Here is a 21,448-nt window from a genome sequence, read left to right on the forward strand (position 1 = left end):
ATGGACTGAAATAGCTTTGTTTCTCCTTTCCTGATATTGACTGTTTTATTGGCTTCCAGTAGTAATTCATAACTCAAGTAATAGATCAGTTGTGATTGGTTTCTTTTCTTTTGTTTTCCTTTGTGGAAAGGTTTGCTGTACCCTAAATGTCTTCTCCAAGACTGACACAGTAATAGGTATTTTGGATAAATTACTGTAAGCAAGAAAACTGCATGGGTAAAGATGTTCACAGCTAACTTTATTCAATACTTTAATATACAAAGCTATGGAGTTTTTTCTTCACTGCAATATGACATGGCAGTTATTTTGTTTATGTTCATGCATTCTGCTTGAATACATACTTATTTATATACAATAACATTTTGTTCACTTACTTTCATTTTCCAAAGATCATCTGAAACAACTATAATAAATATTTTATTCTGAAAAAGGGGATAAAAAGCTTTATTTATATGATATAAGGAACTTGGTACTTTTCTGAAGGTTAAGTCAGATGCCATTCCATGTGTTTGAGGTCCACAGCTTATAGACAGCAACAGTTTTAACATTAAAAATTTAGTGTTGTCCTTGCACTTGCTGATAAAATTAAGGTCAAAGGTCTCACTGTTTCCAAACAGAAGTTTTCTGAAACAGTGTCCATTTCTAAAATGTGTCAAAAACATCAACAGGGGAAGAAAAATAAACTTCTTAACACTGGGACTAACAGGCCATTAACTTTATTTTGCATCCTCTTAATGATACCAGTTTCTTTTCCTAGAAAAGGATTCAGTTTCATGACATGAAAATCTTACTGTTGGGAAAGAGGTTTTTGTATCTGCCAAAAGCAGAACTGCTGATTATTACCTTCACCCTGGCTGTGCCATCTTCAGGCATGACTTCTACTTCCTGAACTGTTGCTTCTTTATATAGCCAACTGTAAAAGTAAAAGCATATTAGCATCTTAATGGTATGACACACTGCATAAAATGTGATCTTGGTTTAGGTCAACATGTTCTATCTAGGTAATTTAACATTTGAAAAGATGAACTGCTTTGCTTCACTTCTCCAGGATATCTAAAGGGGCTATTTTTGGTCAATAGGTCAGAAAACTTTGATAATTATATCTGTCATTCTTAAACAGATTAAAATCAGTATGATTTGGAAGGTTTAGGAAATGCACAACTAAGTGTTTTGTATTTCTCCAAATCCTTCATACAATTCAAAATTATTTACCTTAGTTGAGGTCCCTCTAAGTTGACAACAATTGTCAGAATCTTCTTCCCTGTTGCTGTCAGTATTTTCTTCTCTATTTCTTGTTTCAGTTCTTCTAAACCATGCCCATGTAGAGCAGAAATAGCTAAAGCGTTTTCTTCTGTGGGTTTATACCTGAAAGAAAATAATGCCTAGCACATTTGTTCATGAAGATTAGATTGTGAAAATATTCCAAACTCAATTTTAACTGAGTTACTTTATACTGGCACCTTCTACAGAGGCCACTTCTTTTATGACTAAAGTGATTTCTTTGGTTATTAAAAGATAATTAATTCTTTTTAAGACCATAGTTACATATGTAAAAGATTGAGAAACACTATTAAATGTATTCTGAAGTGTGGGAGCTCTTCTAGACTAAGAATTAAAAAGCTTCCAGAACATAAGAAATGTTTAAGTACACTTAAGCATCTCCTGCTTACCTTTCTATCAAGTCCACCTTGTTATGAACTTCTACTATTGAGTCCAATAAATGGCTGGGAAGATTAAGATTCTTCAGAACTGACAGAACAGTTGCTTTCTGGAGGATGGTTTCTGGATGAGTAATATCCCTCACGTGAACTATCAGATCCTAGCAAGGATCAATACATAACACCAGTTACCAGGCTGTAGAGATTTACCACCATTTTTGTATTACTTACTCATACAAGATACTTCCCTATCCATTAGATAATATACTGGCAGGTTAGCACTGTAAAATTAACTACTGAAACAGTATTGAACCAATTCTGTTTCTTAGACCATGATGGAAGAAAATCTGTAGCAGCTTAGTATTTCACTTCACATTGAGTACAAATTGCCTCCAACAAACCTGAAACAAACCCTGTCAACCAAGCTAGCTACAGAATTCATATTTCAAGTAATAGCTGATCCATTCTTTTCAAAGACAAGGCTGTGTAACGATAAGGCTTCAACAACACCAGAGGAAAAAAAGAGTGAACTCTAAAAAGCACTTTTAGAAGAGTAATGGCTGAAAAACTGTTTCAAAAATGGAGGGAAAAAACCCCATGTAACTTGTAATTCTATTTTTACATTCAAAATGCAGAAGATTATCCTTATGCCTAGCTCTCAGGATACTATTACTGGTGGTTCAATTAAAAAGCTTTATACAGAAGTTATCGGTTTCAAGTACGCACACAATCGTGTTTGCCATGATAAAAAACAAGCAACCAAATTCAATATTTGCGTTCAAAATGTTTCATCATCTTTGCTCAAGACACGGCTTTAAACTTTTGAAAATTAGTAAGAAACAAATTTCTTGCCTTTCATTTAACACTTTGGAGAAAAACAAACAGGACAGTTTCAGCCAGGTTTTGAAAGCCCTGGTGAAATCTAATCCTCAGAAGCATTCTAGTGTCTAGCTACCACTGAATTTAATTACCTTTGATGATACAGGCTTTTTTTTTAAATGTCTGTGTGTATGTATGCAGCTTTACACTTTGCTATAACACAGGAAAATAATGAGAAAATAATTGGAAAAGTACATTTATGCTAATTACGTGCTGCCTGCATCACATCACAATCGCCCATTTTTAGTGCTATAGGAAACCTTAAGTTAAAACCAGATCATTTCAGCAGTTTTATTTCACTTTTAGCTCCCAAGAAAGCTAGTCTCAACTCACTCAGGTGCACTATGCAGACATTTAATCAACAAAATCTGATTTATCTGCTTTACATATCATGGAGAAGGACACATATATTCCAAATAAGCCCTTTCCAAAATCTCTTCACATCTGTATGTTCTGCATAATCTCAAGTATCAGAAAACTGGTTTACTGTTTTTTTACATTTTCTTAGGAAACTATTATAGTCAGCCAGATGTTTCACTAAGAGCAGCATGTCAATTAATTTCTCCTTTTTTGAAGGGGTGAGGATTATCTAACAGGAAATTAATTTGATTTCTCAATTTTTATAGTCAACTACTTACTGTGTAAGCCACTTCTTCTAATGTAGCTGAAAAGGACTCAACCAGATTATGTGGAAGATCAGTCAGGAACCCAATGGTGTCAACATAAATAACTGCCATATGTGAGGGCAGATAGCCAGCATGGGCTGTAACATCGAGAGTGGCAAACAGCTGATCCCTGGGTTGAAGTCCTGCTTCCCCAGTCAAGGCCTTGATCAAAGTAGTTTTTCCTAGTTAAATAAAAAAGGATAAGATTTGAATGGCTTGTTTCAAGTAAAAATGTAATTTGCAAGGCCCAGGTGAATTGTATGATGTAACATTTTCACATCTACTTTAGTAATTTTAATGTGATCATTTAGTAATTTAGTGGTCAGTTATCTATATGATGTTAGGAAATCCAAAGACAGTCTTAGAACTCGGAGTTGGGTTTAAGGTGAATGTATGGGAGCTATGCAGTGAAATCACAAGATGATCAAAGACTGATTTGATCTGTAAAGTGACCTACCCACATCTTTGTGCAAGGTAAGTTTGTTTTTATAAAGTTGTTGAATAGGAACATGAAATGGTCTTAAGATAATGTAACCTGGAAAAAAGTGTCTAGTCCAAAGTCTATTTATGCCTTGTGTAAGAATTCAAATTTAAAAAACAAAAACAAAAAACCAGTTTAGCTTTATTTATATTCTCTTAGGAACACGTCTCAAAACACTGCACATAATCCATGAAAAGCTACAGTGCTTCTTAAGCACATTTCTCAGATCAACTTCCAACTCTTCTCAATTTTCTTCCTATGCCTCAAGCTTTCATGGTGATCTAAACACCCATGTTCGTTTCTCTACCCATTCTGATCAAGTAGTAGTCTCATATAACGGGACACCAACACTACGTCTTCAGCACTATATATAAAATCTTTTTGGCACAATAGGTGCTAGGCATTTCTCCAAAACATGTCTCCGAGACTGAAAAAAACAAGCAGCTTAATTTGCTTTCCTAACTGTAACCTAAGTGACATAAATTCATGAAACAGTTTAAAAACTAATTAAAATATGAAGCCTATTCACACAGAAATGAGATTCTGGCTAGAGTTGCTAATTAAAAATTAGACAATATAATCTCTTTCACGTTACAAATTCAGGAGGTTTCACTTACCGCAGTTAGTGTAGCCCATGATTGAGACCATCGGAAACTCACGTTTTCTGCGCTGAGTTCTAAGTAAAGACCTTTTTCTTCTTAGTTTCTCCAGGGCATTCCTAATTTTAAGTTCTCTTTCTCTCAAGATACGATTCTGTGTCTCCAGAAATGTTTCCCCTGAAAAATACAGGTGAATAATTGGCTGAATAGTTTACAAGAGAAAAAGTAAACTAAGTGTTGTGCATTTGGAAAGCAAGTGAGTTAGCACTAGGGAATATGAAGTTAGAAATAAGCAACTAAAGCTATGTATTCTTGCCTAAGAATCAGAGTAAGTAATTATTAAAATATATGCTAAGTACTTTAGAATATCCATGCACACTTATGATAAACCCCTGTGGCAGGAAATAGTCTGTTCTTGACCACTTACTGAGAGAGTACAGACCAAAACTTTATTATTTAACTTGCTTTGTACATTTGCCTAATTAGATGCAGAACATGCAGGACAGTTTTTCCTCCTGACCTCCTCCAAAGCAAGTAAGATGAAACTACATTTGTTTAAAGGCTATGGAGGAAAAAAATCTTCTAATTCATGAGAATATTTAGACTTTACCTGAGCCCATGATATATCGTGATCCACCTCTCTGCTGATCTCGCTGAGACACCTCATTTTTCAGATTTGACCTGGTAGCAGAGTAACAATTAACTAGAATCAATTTTCTTTAACTGAGCTATCCTAAAATGCCTTAAAAATGTGAAGCAGTAGTGATATTCTGACAGTACAAATAAAACCAGCAAATGACTGAGCTGTAAAAATCTCCTCATGGCAAGAAGCCTGGCAAAAAAAATCCAGATTTTCCTGGCTCAACTGTGGTTTGATGAAGCATGCAACTCTCTCAGCAAATTGTAATTGCTATTCTGAAACTTCAGAGAGTCAAAGATACCTCTGATGCATCCCCACAACTCTCATCAACTGCCATGTATACATTTCTATGCCATGTAATGCAGAACTGTGGAAAATTCAGACATGAATTAATGCCTTTAATCTTCCTTGTTTATAGCTTTCCTCATTAAACCCATCAATATCATATATTGGATACACATATCCAATCACTACATATTCTTGCAATCCATCTTCCATTTTAGAAAGAACTGGAACCTTTTCCTGATAAAAACATTTTTTAAGACTATCTATCGAACACTTTCTGGTTTTGCCTGTCAGCTTAAAACAATGACATTATAGCAAACATTTCTATTTTCTAATCAATCTATAAAAACACTGCAAAAGTATTTTTCCTTTACAGTACTGTAAAGAAAGTATTGCTATTTTTGTTACTGTAAAGAAATAGTCACTAAAATGGGTAAATATCAGTATGCGATTTGCACAGCTCGAGGTACCTGAGAAGTGGAATTTCGGCCAAAGCTATCTGCAGTTTTGCTTCTTTAGTCCGGGCATTACAACGAAAAATGTGAAGTACAATGGTGTATCTGTCAAAGACTTTCACGCCCCAGGCACCTTCTAGTTCTTTCTTTAGCCATGTAAGACAAAATAATTGAGATGTCTTCTGTCCCTCGCAGTATCACTAGATCATTTCCTACACAGCACTACACTTACAGTTAGCTGATGGACACTTGAACTCAGAGGATCTCAGGATTCCATTTCAGTGGATGGGCAAGGATTATGAGCATGCAAAGGCAAAATTTGGTTGACCATGAAGAAAAGGAGTTAAGAAGAGAGTTTAGAAAGTAGAACTTTATGTCTAGGCCCATCAAATTCAGCGAGAATCCTTCCATTGCCTTTAATGGATTCTGGCAACAACTCTTACAGCATTATCACAGAATCAAGAATCTCAGTGGTAAAGTCCTTGTAAAAAATAATTATGCAATACTGAAATGGGAAAGGATAGGGATAACATAGGAAAATAAGAAGAAAAAGATCACTAAAGCTTAAAAAAAATGGAGAGGAAGGCAAGAAAAATATTTAATAATAAGCTTTTCACAAAATACTTAAAAACTCCAACTAACCAAAATCCCTCACCCTTGATCTAATTCAGCAAAAGACACTTAAAAGTACGCAGTAGTTTCCCTATGCCAACTCTAAAATTCAGAATGCTTGTGTATCCATGTATATATATACATATCCATATATACATGTTGTATACATATTCTCAAACACTTTCTTGAATCAAGTCTCTTTAATTGCTCTTAAGATCTAGATTTGTGAAAAGAAAAAAATTAGCAAATCCAGTACTAAAACAACTCATACTCAGAGAATAAAAACTAGGAAATTGAAATTAAACAATTTCAACTTTCCTTTCATCAACAAAAGGAAGTGCCTGAGATAACCATCTACTAGAGATACTTAACCATCTCTTCATTTTATAATTAGGAAAAGTGTTCAAAATTATCAGCAAAGCATTGATGTTTGCTTGCAGGGTTTGCGTGCACTTTACACCCTGAATGATGCTATACATACAAAAACCCAAAAAAGTACTTATTTCGGTTTGTCTAAGCATTTCAAAAGAGTATCTACAGTTCACGCACCAATAGTTTTACTGCCAGTGTGAAAAAAAAGAAGTATGCTCCACCCCTCAACATATCTTTTTAAGGGTTAGGAATGAAAGTTTAAATATTTGAAACATTAAAAAGTAATCTTGCTCTGAATTTACACCTCATATTCAAATTACAATTGAGCATCCATTGAACTATAGGAAAATAAAGACATTATCCAGTACAGGTATAGGCACTCGAGCATATAGCTATTCCAAAATGTTGACGTTCTTCATAAAACCACCATGTTGTGAACAAGACCTTGAGTAACTTTTCCAACATTTTAACTAGGGCAGTGGCAAATGTGAGAGATGAGTCTATAACAAATGATACTAGGCTGCTGAAAAATTCCATGCACTAGAGCTGGCAAACAGATATATCAACTGGACAAACACAATAGGCATTAAGTTTCATTTATACAAAACTCGGTCCTGTGCGTTCATATATTACCAATTGCAAATTCATAGTCATAACTGACCGCTTCTCATAACATCAATACCTTCCAAACAATACCAATGTAAAGAATATTATTTGATATTGTATTCAGTTACCTTTGTCAGTGAAGATACTCTTTCCACATTCAAGAAGACAGCTGTCAGGTGCGGCAATTTTTTAATCTTTTCTGAAAGATAACCATTGCAAAATATAGTGTTAAATGTAAATTCTCTTTTTAAAATTCCCAGACTATAAACCATTTTGCACTGAGCAGAATGTTCATAAAACATCAAATGGTACCATATTCTTTGTTCATGGAACAGTTGCAATTACACTGATTTAGTACTGTGCCAAGAACAGTTGCCAGTTTCACTTATGTCCATCTCATATACTTACTAAGTTGCCTCACACATTTGTTGTGAGCACAGGTTATGCCTATTCTGTATTGCTTCTGTAACCTTAAAACATTATTTGAAGTTTGTCTGCAAATGTGTATGATGGATAAACAAAATTCTCCCTCTATTCAGCTTTCACACCAATACTTAAACAGTTCAGCCACAAAAGTCAGAATGCATTCAGAATGATTCAGTGCTGAAAGATCTCAGTCCTTACCTGTCAAAACCTGAAAGTTCCCTTTGCCAAAAACAAACTTCTTGTCAGGATTTTTTGTAGGAATAATTATTTTATCTAAAACTGTCCAATTCTGAAGAGTATCTACAAGAGCGACGGCCTCAGCAATCTGTAATTCAGCTTCAGGAACATAACAATAATAAAAAAGAAGAAATAAAGATTACAACGTGCCATCATAACTCTGCTCAGATCTCCATTAACTACAGTACATGCATGAACATGGAAAGACTACACTACACTGAAATTCTACTTGGGTATTTATTTTAACCTCCAGCACAGGGAGCAAAATGTCTTACCTCTAATCAGAGTAATTGAATAGTTTGATGCAATTTTATCACACAAAGCATTTTTTGCCAGTATAAATTATTTTTGCGGTTGTTGATTTAGAAGAATTTTTAATCGTATTGACAGAAATTACCAAGCTTTTTGGCTAAACAAGTGAAAATAACAACTAGCTGGAAAATCTGTTATTTCAGACAAGCACAAAACCATGTGATTAACACCTTGGTGTTTTGAGGCAATATTTTAAGAATTACTAATATGGCATATCGCTGCTTACTTCACAGCCACTTGCTAGAACCAGCAAACTCCAATCCTGTATTCTGGTGCATCACCTATTTTTTGAAGATTTTGTAAAACTGACTGAATAATACCACATGGGCACATCAGATCAGTAGATCCAGTCTTGATTTGCCAAAATTTTCCTCTTCTCATAACAGATTTATCAAGTGTCTCTAGATAGCAAAATGTAATTTATATACTAAATAGATTACCTTGGTCCAAAAGGTAATGTATTTTGAAAGATAACCAGGATCCGCTTTCTCCTCATATATTGTTAGTATTTCTTGTAAAACGCAAATATTTCCTGTTCTACCTGTGGTGTTTCAACAATCATTCCAAAACACTTTTTCAGACTTCAGGCTTTTCATCTGGAGGGCCTCAAAAAATGGAAAGGGATCACTGCTACTCTTCTGCATGTTTGGACAGAAAGGTGCCTTCATATTTTACTTATTTTTCAGTTGTAAAATAGGAGTGCTTCCGTAAATTCTGAAAAGGTTATAAACTTTATTTTGCAATGCGACAATTCGTTATAATTAGCAGCATTAATAAAACTAAATGACATTTAGGTTCATCACATAATAAATTCGCATACAAGAATAGATATCATATAAATTGTCTATTGCCATCCAGAGGGACCTGGACAAGCTCTAGGAGCTGGCCCATGGGAATCTCATGAGGTTTAACAAGACCAAGTGCAAGGTGTTGCACCTGGGTCAGGACAAGCCCTGGCATCAGTACAGGCTGGGGGATGAACAGCTCAAGAGCAGCCCTGCTGAGAAGGACTTGGGGGTGCTGGTGAACGAGAGGCTCCTCATGACCTGGCAGTGTGTCTACAGGCCAGAAAGCCAATTGTGTCCTGGGCTGCATCAAAAGCAGCATGGCCAGCAGGTAAAGGGAGGTGATTCTGCCCTCTACTCTGCTCTGCTGAGAGCCCACCTGGAGCACTGCATCCAGCTCTGGGGTTCCCAGCACAAGACAGACATGGACCTGTTAATGCAGGCTGAGGGGAGGGCCACAAAGATGATCAGACAGATTGAACCTCTCCTATGTTGCTGAGAGAGGTGGTAGAGGGCTCATTCCTGGAAATATTCAAGGTAAGGTTGGATGGGGCTCTGAGTAACCTGCTCTAGTGGCAGATGTCCCTGTTCATTGCAGCAGGGTCAGACTAGATGACCTTTAAAGGTTCCTTCCAACCCAAACTATTCTGTGATTCTGTACATAAAAAGCTAACTTACAAGATGCTTAATACTTTTGATTGCAACTTTATAATTAGAGTTTGAAGAGTAGAATCAAATACATCACATATTTTAATTGTGCAAGATTAGAGTACATGTATTAGCTAGCTACAAGGATTTCTGAGAGAAATCTAACAGTAGTCCTAAATTAGGTCCTTACAGAGGACTTCTTGGTGACTGCATCACTAAGTAACTGCATAACCACTTTAAGTCCCTGAGAGGACTTATCCAAGACTTCATCTTCACTGCACTCTCTTCTTTGGACAGGAAAGTATTCCTGCTCTTCAGCCAACTGCTGGACAAGCCTAAGGTCAAATGTCTCCTGCCCAAATGGCCAGGCAGCACGGTTCAGGGCTGAAGGCTATTAACATTCAGCTAATGAGGGGGACACCCAGCTGTTTCCTGGAACCTGCACACTCCTGTACCGAGATGTTTTGCCGTCAAAGATACAAAGTTAGTATGATTTACAAGTCAAAGCACAGATCTGCCAACGCTCACTGACAACTCCTTGTCTTTTAAAAAGTTGTCAAAGAAGGAAAGAATGACCTAGACCTTTTATCCGAGCTTGCATTTTGCAAACAGCATTTCGCAGTTTCTCCGCTGTAAGAGAGGGTCCACTTCACGCTACTGGCACTAATCACGGAAACAGTTAGGTTGGAAAAGATGCTTGAGAACATCGAGTCCAACCTGGGGCCGAACACCACCATGGCAACTAGACCACGGCACTAAGTGCTCCATCCAGTCATTCCTTAAATACCTCCACGGACGGTGATTCCACCACCTCCCAGGGTACTTCATTCCCAGTCCCCTGGCTGTATTCCTGCGCACCGCAGAGCTCCGGGAGCCCGCCCGCCCCCCCCGCAGCCCCGCACCCGTGGTGAGCGGCGACTTCCTCGGGCCCCACTTGACCGCGGGGTGCACGATGGCAACGCGCTGCGCGCCAGGCTCCAGGGCCAGCGGAGAGGGGCCCAGCAGCTCCTCCAGCTCTGCTTCATCCTCCTCCTCCTCTTCTTCTTCCTCCTCTTCTTCTTCTTCTTCTTCTCCACGCCCGCCGGCGCCCGCCGCCCCCTTGCGCCTCCCCTCGCCGCCCGTGCCCGGCGGGCGCGGAGCCCTGAGCCGAGCGGCGGCGCTGAGCGGGCGGGCGGGCAGAGGGCGGCAGCGCCAGCGGGGCGCGCCCAGAGCCGCCGCCGCCGCCACCCGCCGGCAGCGCAGCAGCAACGACCGCGAGAGGCTCCCGGGCCCCATCGACTCCTCCGGGCACGGCAGGGAGGGACCGTCCCCGGCCGCCTCCTTCCGGCCGCCGCGGAAGCGCCGCCGCCCGCCCATGTGACGGCGCTCCCCGCCCCCGACGGGCCCAGGCAAGGCCGTGATTGACGCCGGGGCCGCGCGGGGCTCGGGCCCGCCGCGCCGGGGGAGCGCCCGGGAGGGAGGGGGCGGCGTCGGTGAGTTTAGTTTCTTTCTCTGTTTCGTACTCTTCCGCGACCGGGGGGAGGGAGGGGCCTTCTGCCTCGGTTTGCCTGGAATTAACTCCCTTTGTTTTCCTTTCTTGACAGTTTTCGGCTGCTGTTTCTCCCGCGAGAGCCGAAGGGATGAGTTTTTAACGCTCCCGATCTCGGTGAAGTTCCTTCAGAAGGTCGTGTCAACTTTGCTATCTGTGCTGCTGAAAGAATGTAGCGGAAATGATAGCCGAGCTCAACGCAGCCAGCAGCCTTCCCAGCCAAAAGTAAGACCCGGCACAGGTTGCCTATAAAATTTATTTGGTAAATTAGCGTGCTGCCCCGTGGGTTTGTGCCTTGCAGATTCCGCGGCAATCTACAGTGTGTCATTCTGGGTGGGAGGGGGGAAAAAAAGGCATTTGCTGTGTGCTATGTCTTCTTACTAATGTCTTAATTTTATTCCCTTTTATGTATTGTTTAGCATCCTCTTAATGTAGTGTTTCATGCTGTTTGAAAGGGACCTTGGCCTTATAAGCTTTTCTGTGCCTTATTTACTGTAGTGCAAATGAACTTACTTTGAAAAAAAGAAAAAGGCAGATTCGTGGTCAGTGCATGTGTTTCCTTCAGTGGTGAATTTGGGGATGCTGAGGGGGAAGAGTACTAAGTAATCTGTAGCTCCCTGTTGGGACTGGAGGGGGCATAGCTGTTTTTGTCAGGAATCCAGTCTTCTCCCTCTTGTAATGTATTTTTCAGTCATCAGTTGAGATGATCTAAAGTATTCATATTTACAGAATGATAATTAGAGGTTCTACTAGAGCAGATAAAAATAAATAAATGGTAAAGTTAAAACATTTGGGCATATCTTGTTTGGTTTCAAAGAGTGAAGCTTCTTAGATGTCCAGTGTTGAGTGCTTTGAACTCATTGCAGCCCAATCTTTGCTGATCCTGTCACCTGAGCCAGTTTGCTCCAGGTATTTTACTTCATTGTGCTCTGATGAAAGCTGAGAGAGTTGTAGTCCATGATGACAGTTAATATAGGTTTCCATATGGCCTTTCAAGTATGTTTAATCTGAAACCAGCCTTTTAGCTTCAGAAGTGTCATGGAGGCACCTGATAGTTGTTTAGTGGAGCTTCTTATGTTGCTTCTTAAAGATGAAGCACTTGTGTTGAAATTTATAATTTAAAAAAGCTATGTGTAGGATTCTTTCAGTAACACAGATTAATTGTTCCTTTTTACACAGCTAAAGGAATAATGTTATCTTTTAGGTAAACAGATAGCTTTCTTATTAAGTGTTAGTCACCAAATGTTCCAAAACTGAGTTCAGAAGTTATCACAATAGTATTGTGTTTGAGGACTAGATGTAGGACTTGGCTTCCTTCCTACTTCAGTGTTTTATCTCATCAGTAATACTTCAGGTGCTAGTAAAAGGACCATATTGTGGCAACAATGCAAGGAAAAAATTAGTCTCTGAGTGTTATGTAACTGGACATAAAGGTGAAAATTAGGATGAGATAGGAAGGGAATTCGGCTTATGCTTTCTTACTGAATGCTGATGGAAACAAACTAAATGGCTAAGAGCTGTTTCTTCCAGTGCTTGAGGCCGTGGATTTATGTATGCAAAAATACTCAGGTGTGGAATAACAGGGGGTGGAAATAAAAACCCAACTAGTTCAGAATTTGTTAAAGCTACTGTTTCACTCCTGTAGTTGAAAAGATGTTAGATAGGGATCGCTGCAGAAGTGATCCCCATGTCCTCCTCAACTAGGTACAGTAGTTCCTATTTTGCTCAAGAGGATAAGATGATGTCATAATTCTTTTAACAGTTTTTCAACAGAAATGTAGTTGTGCAAATAAAAACTCCATTTAAATATCTCATTTGATTGCTAAGTGCTTTTATGGGGTTCAGTTTCTTGGTGTTGGTCTAGTTCCTGCAAATATTTACATACCTGCCTTATGAATAGCCTTACTGGAAACATCAGTATTAAAAGGGGAAAAAAAAAAAAGAGAAGAGAAAAGAGAAGCAAGAGTATTAATAATATTTGAATTTTAAAACCGCTCTACTTTAGCGTAGGTTGTCTGTTGTAGTTCTTCCTGGGGCATTGCTGTGTTCTGTGGCGTGCTGATAACCAAACCAGTTCAGAAACCAAATGGATTTCTAGTATTAATATTTGGTGTTTAGTTACATTTGTTGAGTGTTTAAGACGTGTTTAGTTGTAGGTATGACAGTTATTCTGGTTTCATCCCAGATATGTTGTTTTATTTGGCATTGTGGGCCCAACATGAGGAAGCTGTAGATCAGCATTCTTCTCACTCTTGCAGGTTTTGCTGAGCTTTGGTAACACGCTGTTCCATATGCCAGGCATTCCCTTGCTTTGTCGAGCCCCTTTTGCTACAAGTACATTTTGTCTTGCATAAGGTACAAAGTAAGTAACACAGGCCCAGTAGACGCTGTCTGCAGTGCCATCCTTCAGGATGTTCTTGGGAAAGAGATGAATGAGTTAGAACTTCAAAGAAGTATGTTCTAGACAGAAGTACTAAAACCAGTACGTGATCAGACAAGTACTTGATGGAACTGTCCTGCAGCAGTTCTGATTTTTTAATTAGTTAAATGTTTAAAATCAACTTGAACTCAATCATAGTTGCTGTAATCAAATGCAGTACATTTGTTTTCATTATGAGATGGAGTAGGTTGCTAAAGACTACTTGTAAACAATTCAGGAAAACTTTTTGAAAGCATGTTAAGTGTTATGATGAGGTATAATGGAGAAACAGGTAACCCATGTTGGATTGCATCTGAGTGGTAGTTCTAGTGAAACAGTGCAAGTGAGAACTTGTTAGTCCAGCCCCATAGTGTTGCATTCTGCTTTGAAATCGAGAGTGAAGAGATTTAATCACAAAGGAGAACCATTTACTTGACAAACATGTTTGGATTCTTTTTTGGTTTTGTGGTCTGTAGAAGAATCTGGGAAGAGCAAACTGGCATCAGAAAAGCAATACATATTGCTATCTCTTGTCGCTTGTTCTTTTCAGGTAGGAAGTCTCTGGTGGTACTTGAGATACTTAATTTCAAGACCCTTGAAAACTTTTGCAAATGATTGCCTATATCATGCTGACTCAGCTGTGAACTATAGTTCATTCTACTTTTCACATGCAAAAGTCCAGACTAGAAGTCCTGATGTAAGGATTAGTTCATCCTTAATTATTTTCTTTGCTTCCATTTGTCAAACATTGTGGCATGTTTTGAACTTTTCTATGAGAAGTGGTTAATTGAATTTAACTTTCATGAGACTTTTCTCTGTAGGGAAGGTAAGCATTTACATAATTGTATTTAGAAATTTTGCACCTTTTAGTGTAATTTTATATTTATATAGAATTTTTATAGGAGCCTTTGGAAGCATAATTCTACGTTGCTTCTTGAAGTGTCTCAATAGATTAAAAAAGTTAACAGAGACATTTTTAAATATAAACTTCTGTCTGCTCTCACTGACAAAATAACATCAGGACCTTGGTCGTGCAATTGATGCTGTTCAGCCTCAGAATTTGCTTTGCAAAGCAGTCTTGGGAAGTAGAACAACAGGAATGCTTATCTGGCATTGATAAACCTTGCTGGAGTTGAGCTCGCTCAGCATCCATATCACAGTTAATTCTCCATCTGGATTAGCCAACAGTGGATACTGGAGAGCTGACTGTATTTGACAGTGTAATACACTGTCTTTTCCTTTGTAAAGTGATCACTTGTGTTAGCACACTCTCTTGTTACAGCAATATCATGAAAATAAAGTAATTGTACACTCTCATATTTACTTTCTTTTTGTACCTTCTTATAGTACAAGTCAACTGGCTTCATGTCCTGGCCACTGTAGTTTAAAAGGAGGCCATAGCAGTCAGCTTCCAGCACTGGACCTGCTGCACAAGTGGGATCCAGCTCGTCTGCTCAAATGTGACCTTTGGCAAAGCACATTGTTAGCATTGGGAATGATGAAAAGTGGCATGATTTCATTGCAGATAAATGTATGGCTTCAGATCTCCCAGAAGGTGCATCTTTCTTTATAAAATTATTTCTCCATCGTATTAGCAATGACCTGCAAATGAAATTTCTTGTGTCTTTTTTCTTCAGCATGTTTTATAGACAAAATAAACCAGATTCCTCCTCTCATTTTAAACTGTACACCCGTCAAATATTACTGCCTTGTTCTGTTTAGAGCACCTGCAGAATGAATGCATACTTGTGTTATTGGTTCATGGTGCAAAGCTATTAAGTCAACAAAGGTTGCACTAAGTCAACATCAGCTTTCTGTTTCATTTACTTACTTTCTACTTCCTTGATATCTTTGATAGGTTTCCTAGTTTTCTGATTTTTCGTATATCTTACAGGAAAGCCAATAGTCTGAAAAAGGCCCAAATTTCTGTTGTACTTTTAAAGTTTGCTGTTTGTTTTTTAGTAACAAAATGCCATAACTTCCAAACAATTAATTAAAAATACTAAAATACATATAAATGCTTTTATTTTCTTCTGTTGTTTGTGCTGAAGTGTGTAGTTCCGTGTTCTCGTTGCTAACCCCTTCAACATGTTTGTTACACTTTAGAGTGAATGCTGTCCATGATGAGACTGTACCTGAGTCTGCTGTGCAGAATGGCACCTGTGTGAGAAACGGCAACCTGAAAACACCAGTAAGTTGGTTTTAAAACTTTTAAAAAATTTAAATTGCAGAATTTATTTTCTGTCTCATTCCGTTGTTACAAAAATGAGTATTACATAAAGTAGTCTCAGTGCATCTAAAATCTAGTTACTGGATGTAGCTTGATCCTCAAATTCCATTGGCTGGCATCAGAGCCTCAATGCTGGCTCTCAGTTTGTTTCAGTATGTGATTTTCCTTCCCTGGGCTCGGCGTGCAGCTGATGTTGATCTGCAGGTTGTGGGTTTAACTTGAGAGTGAAAAGATGTAGAGGAGTTTCTGTGCTTGCTGTCTGTTCTTCAGAAATTACAGCTGACACTGAAAACTGCCTTCTGGGTGGTATACAACTGTACAGAAGATTCTTTCCTGTTATACCTTCCTATGCTTATGACTCATTGTTGAGAAAAAATTCAAGCAGATAAATCCTTTCTTTCATTCCCTTCTAGTACAGTTGCGTTTGAGAAAGCTTTATGGCTGTCCTTGGGGGTTAAAAGTTAGCAGCCTGGGGAAGTGATTGCAATAAGAGTGAAATAAACTCAGTGTTAGGGGATAATTCATGTGTCTGTGAACGTCTGGTGTGCACTGCGTTTTCTCATGTGCTTTCTTTGACTCATTTCAGAGAGAGAAACGGAAGGTCCGAGAACAGTGTGAAAACATAAGGAGGAATTCTACCAGTAGCAGGAGAGTGAACCGGCTGCAGAATGGCGAAGTCATTGAGGCAGTTACATTGTTTGAAGTGGTTAGCATGGGGAAGCAGGCCATGCAGGTATTTCTAGCACTGAATTCTGAAAGGTCTTGATAGAAGAAAGTTGGATAAACAGTATTTCAGGCATTTATACTGTGTAGCATTTACATTTTGGCATAGGTGGGGAAGAAACATGTTTGATTGAACAACTGTTATGAGCATGACTCTTAAAAAGAGCATCTTGCGTCTTCAAGAAATTAGTCAAAAAGTAGCTGTCAGATGTGTAAAAAGAGGAACGGAATTGTACCTAAAGCAGTGTTCCTAAGGCAGTGCCTGAACATACTAGAAGATAATTATTTTAAAAAGTGTGGAAAAGTCTCATCAGTAGCAGATTTTAGTTGTCCAGGATGCTGAAAATCAGGCCTTCCTTTTTTTTTTTTTGTCTGCCCAGTGCTTTCGTTTTAATATTTTTCTTTTACCTCTATTCCAATGTGATTTGATAGTAGTTTGCATAATAGTCAGGTTTCCTGTGTGTCTATATAGTTAGCTTCAGTGTGAGGAAGCCCACCTCCCCATACTCTGTGAGCACATGTATACATTATGTTTGTATATGTGTATGAAAATCTGGAGCCCCAAATATTTTTATACAGTTATACCTATGTCTCCACTGTGTAGTGTCTGTAAGCAAAGTGTATGTGTGTCTGTGCACGCATGCATGAAAAGTACATTTATATTTTGAATGCGAGACCTTAGTTTTTCCAAGATGTTTGTGTGGATGGACTTTTGCCATGCTTAAGCTGTGTTAACTTCAGTAGAGCTCCCTGAAGAGCTCGCCTTCTGCTATGCAAACCGTGATGGGAAGGTCCTGGAAAGGCAGTAGAGCTTGAGCTGTGCTGCTGGTAGAATTTAATAGACCTGTGTGGCGCTACCAGTGGGTTGAAGCCTGGATGGCTTGTCCCAGGAGGCCTGTGTCACACAGGTTGTAGGCTGTACTGCACTAGAGATGAAATCTGGAGTTGTTTTTTGGTTTAAGTGTAGTCTGTGAACTATTTCAATTTACTGCACAAACGAAGTGCTGGAGAAGAAAGCTCCCGGGGAAAATTGCTATATAATTTAATACTAATTATTAGATGGTGCAGCGGTTAAATATATGTGTTTTTGTTTTGTTTGTTTGTTTGTTTTTAAATTAAACTGTTACTTTGATACTAGCAAGAAATCAGGAGGATGACTTCTTTTCGTATTAAATTTATTAAAACTGTGGTTATGAGTAGTTTAAGGCTTCATTTTGCCCCAGAAGGAGTCTTTTAAAACTATTAGAAATGGAACAGAATTGTGTGGATTTTATTCTTGTTTTTATAATTTAATGGAGATGGAGCAATGTTAGTTTGTGTCTTTATTATGGATATTGTCAGTGGAGTACAGCATACTGTGTTCAACTCCTGACTAATGAGTTTCTTTAATCTGTTTTAGTCTGTAGTAGATGACTGGGTTGAAGCTTATAAACAAGACAGGAATGTGGCACTTCTAGATCTGATCAACTTCTTCATTCAGTGCTCAGGCTGTCAAGGTAATTTACCCTCTTAGTAACCCTTTCCATTGTCTGTGGATGAGAATAGTCTGAAGTGTGCTTTCTAAAATGGAATTTTTCTCTTCAGTAAATCATGTACTTATAATCTGTACTGTTCGTTAAGACAAACTCCAGATGGGCAGGACTAATAGTAAAGAATGCTGCTGGTTAAACTCTTTGACTCTGTTCACAGCATTCCAGCTCTGAGAGTTGTATTTGAACATCGTTTGCAAGGTCAGCTTTCTGAAGTGGCATATCACATCGCTTTGCAGAATCCCTGTGTAGGGAGGATGGTTTTGATGAGTGTTCTAATTAAAATCCAGTGTTTCAGTTGCCATTTGTTTTGTAATTTCTGAGTTTATTTTGTACTGCTGGTATATTTGTTTGAAAAGAAGCAGCTAACAAATTCAGCTCCCTGCTTTGGTGGCTAGAAAAGCAATCCATTGCCTCATTGTGGCTCCTTTTACCGGAGAGTGGTGAAGCTGTCTGTTTGGTAACAAACACTGAGACACTGATTTACGGGGACAATCTGCTAGTGAAATGCTTCAGGATATCAAGTAAGAGTTTTAAGAAGACAGTTCTGTTAGTTTGAAATTTCTGAGTGTATTTAGACAGCTGGAAATGTACCTTTTACACTTTTTTTTTTTTTTCAGGTCTTTGCCTAATATGCCTTCTCTCTAGTATTTTGGGGTCTTTGACTAGCAGTGGGCAAAATTTTAGTAAATCTTTGAAGTAAATGAGTGGACAGAGACAGGGTCAGACAGCACAGAGCAGACTTCTCTAAAGTGAATTTCAGTTTTGGTTCATCAGTACTTTTTCCTATCAGTGAACTTATGTGTCTCTTAATATATCTATTGCCCATAGCAGTGTAGCAGATAAATAAAAAAGAGTCCTCCTTTCTTGGTGTTTCTAAATTTGAAATGAAGTCCTTACTGTGGTTTGGACTTGATTAATATTGTGTGGTTGTTGATAATTCTTGTTTTTAAAACATTACTTTCCTAGGCATGGTAACAGCAGAGATGTTTCAAAGTTTGCACAAGAAGGATGTCATGCGAAAAATGACAGAGACCTTTGATGAGGTAGGGAGAGCTTTGACTTTGCATGCCTTTTTTATATAAATAATAGGCTCTACCTTAGTAGTCAACCTGGACAGAGTTCCTGTTGCTTATCAGGAGCTATGTCCCATTTCCTTAATTTAGAAAAATAATCCTGTTTTTCAGAAGAGAAATTTGGTGTTATAATGACCCATTTTAGCAGCAGCAGGATATGTTATTTGTAAGTCACTTTTATTTTGAGATTGTTATTAGGGCTGTTTAACTGCAGTCTTCCTGAATCTGGCTTTCTCTTAGGAGTTCTTTGGGTAGTGACTTCATATGGGTAAATATAACTTGGTGTTTCAGCAAGTAAATGGTTCCTTTGGTATTTGGTTGATGGTCTTTTAAAAAATACTAATATGGATTACTGATGAGATATTTTTAACTGACATTTTTATTTGAATATGGTCCTTCTGCTTTATTGATAGTATGATTTTTAATAATTGTATTGTGTCATCTGAAAGAAGAAAATTTTTTAGATAATTTTGAAAAAATAGTGAATAATTTCTTGTGGATCGTTAAGAAAAAACGTGCAGCTTTACAATGGTGCTTCTCTGCTTGACTGCTCCTTGGCTAATTATGGCAACATTAAATTTTCTACAGCGTTCTCACAGTTGCTTCTGTGCTTTTTTTCGGTATTTGTCACCTCTGAATTGATTTGTCAAGCAGCAGCCATCAGCCTTGCTTTAATTGAGCATCTCTCAAAGACCAGCTGCTGTAGAAATTCCCACAGAGGATGAATTTGTCAATATGGTTTTCTTCATTTTAGAAGTGTAGTAGTTCTTGGGCTAATTTTTGACAGAAATGATCCGATATGTGTCTGGCCATATGAATTAGTAATCTGGCACTTCTTTGCCAACTAAATTAGGCCTGATTAACACTCATGGTATTGTAGGCACTCTGACAGATACAAACATGTGATTGTTATTATCATCATCCTGGAAGTATTACAGCTCTGTAACCTTTTCATCTGTCCTGGTGGGCAAAAAGGAAGGTTCTACAGTTACCTTAGAAACTGTATTCTGTATGCTATATAAAGAAAGTAAGTTCTCTCTTATCTTTTTCATAAATTAGATGGAAATGTCAGTTAGTGATTAAGTTAGTTGAGAAATGGTACCACAGAGGACTACTATTTCAAAACCATTTTTTTAAATGATAGTAGTAGTGAAAGTAGTAATGAGAGTGGAGAATATTGCCGTGTATGTGCTCGAGTACCTCATCTTGCCTTTTAATTTTTATTGTTTGTTTCTAGCATTCAGAGGATTGAAAAATTAAAGGTTTTTATGTAATTCTTCATTCCTGATGATTTCAGTGATTCAACCTTGGCATTGCTGTTCAGTTAACTAATTGCAACCTTGTACCAATGCTTCCTCCTAAAATTTTCACTAGTGTTAGTGGGAAATGTCAGTGGAGTTGAATTTTGCAAGAAGTGTGAAGGGCAACAAGAAAAGAATATATAAATATTCTGGGTGGTGAAGCTGTCTGTTTGGTAACAAACATTGAGACACTGACTTGTGGGGACAATCTACTAGTGAAATGCTTCAGGATGTCAAGTAAGAGTTTTAAGAAGACAGTTCTGTTAGTTTGAAATTTTGTTCTGAAACAGCAAAAGAAAGCCCAGGGAAAACATGGGTCCACTGCTAAATGTGGTAGGGGCCCTTGTGACAAAGGACACAGAAGAGCCCGAGGTACTCAATGCCTTCTTTGCTTCTGTCCTTACTGATAAGATTGGCTTTCAGAAATACTAGGTCTGTAAGACCATAGGGGAAGTCTGGAGCAAGGATTACTTACCTCCTTTGAAGGAGGTCCACTTAGGGAACACTTAAATGGACTGAACATACATAAAACCATGTGGTCTGACAGAAGGTACCTAGGAGTGCTGAGGGAACTGTCCGATGTCACTGTGAGGCCCCTTTTGATGATCTTTGAAAGGTTGTGGCCATTGGGACAGATTCCTGAAGTGTCGAAGAAAGCAAACGTCACTCCCGTTTTCAGAAAGGGCAGGAAGGCAGATCTGGCAAACTCAAAACTGATCAGCCTCACCCTGATCCCTGGGAAGGTGAAGAGGCAACAAATTCTGGAAGTAATGTCCAAACACGTGGAGGTTAAGGAGGTGATCAGGAGTAGTCAGCATGGATTTACAAAGGGGAGATTGTGTTTAACCAACATGATAGCCAACTATAACAAAGTGAGTAGTTTGGTGGATGAGGAGGGATGAGCAGATGTTTTTTTATTTTGACTTCAGTAAGACTTGATACACTGTTCTCATGTACAAGGTGAAGTATTGAGTTAGTTTAG

The 21,448-nt window shown here is 38.4% G+C and overlaps 2 protein-coding genes across 4 annotated transcripts in view; one reads left to right on the forward strand and one right to left on the reverse strand.

The window, feature by feature from the left end:
* Positions 1 to 217: 217 nt before the first annotated feature.
* GTPBP6 (GTP binding protein 6 (putative)) lies at positions 218 to 11,031 on the reverse strand. Its single transcript, XM_027643068.1, has 10 exons — positions 10,563 to 11,031; positions 7,877 to 8,014; positions 7,381 to 7,451; positions 5,678 to 5,808; positions 4,893 to 4,963; positions 4,301 to 4,459; positions 3,176 to 3,384; positions 1,671 to 1,819; positions 1,213 to 1,365; positions 218 to 913 (listed from the first exon to the last, which is right to left on the reverse strand). The coding sequence occupies exons 1-10, from the start codon at positions 11,014 to 11,016 to the stop codon at positions 772 to 774; spliced, it is 1,677 nt and encodes a 558-aa protein (XP_027498869.1). The 5' UTR covers positions 11,017 to 11,031; the 3' UTR covers positions 218 to 771.
* The window catches only part of LOC113946936 (cohesin subunit SA-2-like), a 57,323-nt gene continuing 46,906 nt past the window's right edge, over positions 11,032 to 21,448 (forward strand). Inside the window, exons 1-7 of one of the 3 annotated variants that reach the window (XM_027643024.1) lie at positions 11,032 to 11,132; positions 11,244 to 11,413; positions 14,955 to 15,162; positions 15,714 to 15,798; positions 16,424 to 16,570; positions 17,960 to 18,056; positions 19,059 to 19,135. In XM_027643024.1, the coding sequence (XP_027498825.1) occupies positions 15,137 to 15,162; positions 15,714 to 15,798; positions 16,424 to 16,570; positions 17,960 to 18,056; positions 19,059 to 19,135 (432 nt within the window). In that variant the 5' untranslated portion in view covers positions 11,032 to 11,132; positions 11,244 to 11,413; positions 14,955 to 15,136. Of the gene's footprint in view, positions 11,133 to 11,165; positions 11,414 to 14,954; positions 15,163 to 15,713; positions 15,799 to 16,423; positions 16,571 to 17,959; positions 18,057 to 19,058; positions 19,136 to 21,448 lie in introns of those variants that run through there. The other 2 variants (XM_027643008.1, XM_027643016.1) reach the window with 2 other exon arrangements.

Source organism: Corapipo altera, unplaced genomic scaffold (genome assembly GCF_003945725.1).
Source record: "Corapipo altera isolate COAL_440 unplaced genomic scaffold, ASM394572v1 0, whole genome shotgun sequence".
NCBI lineage: Eukaryota > Metazoa > Chordata > Aves > Passeriformes > Pipridae > Corapipo > Corapipo altera.

Bases quoted from the DNA above. Each gene is read 5' to 3' on its own strand.
- GTPBP6 (XM_027643068.1), bottom strand. From the start codon at position 11,016: ATGGGCGGGCGGCGGCGCTTCCGCGGCGGCCGGAAGGAGGCGGCCGGG. The intron at 4,964-5,677 runs GTACCTCGAGCT...CTCTGCTACCAG, and splicing joins GCCGAAATTCCACTTCTCAG to GTCAAATCTGAAAAATGAGG. The intron at 1,820-3,175 runs GTAAGTAGTTGA...GATCCTTGCTAG, and splicing joins TAGAAGAAGTGGCTTACACA to GATCTGATAGTTCACGTGAG.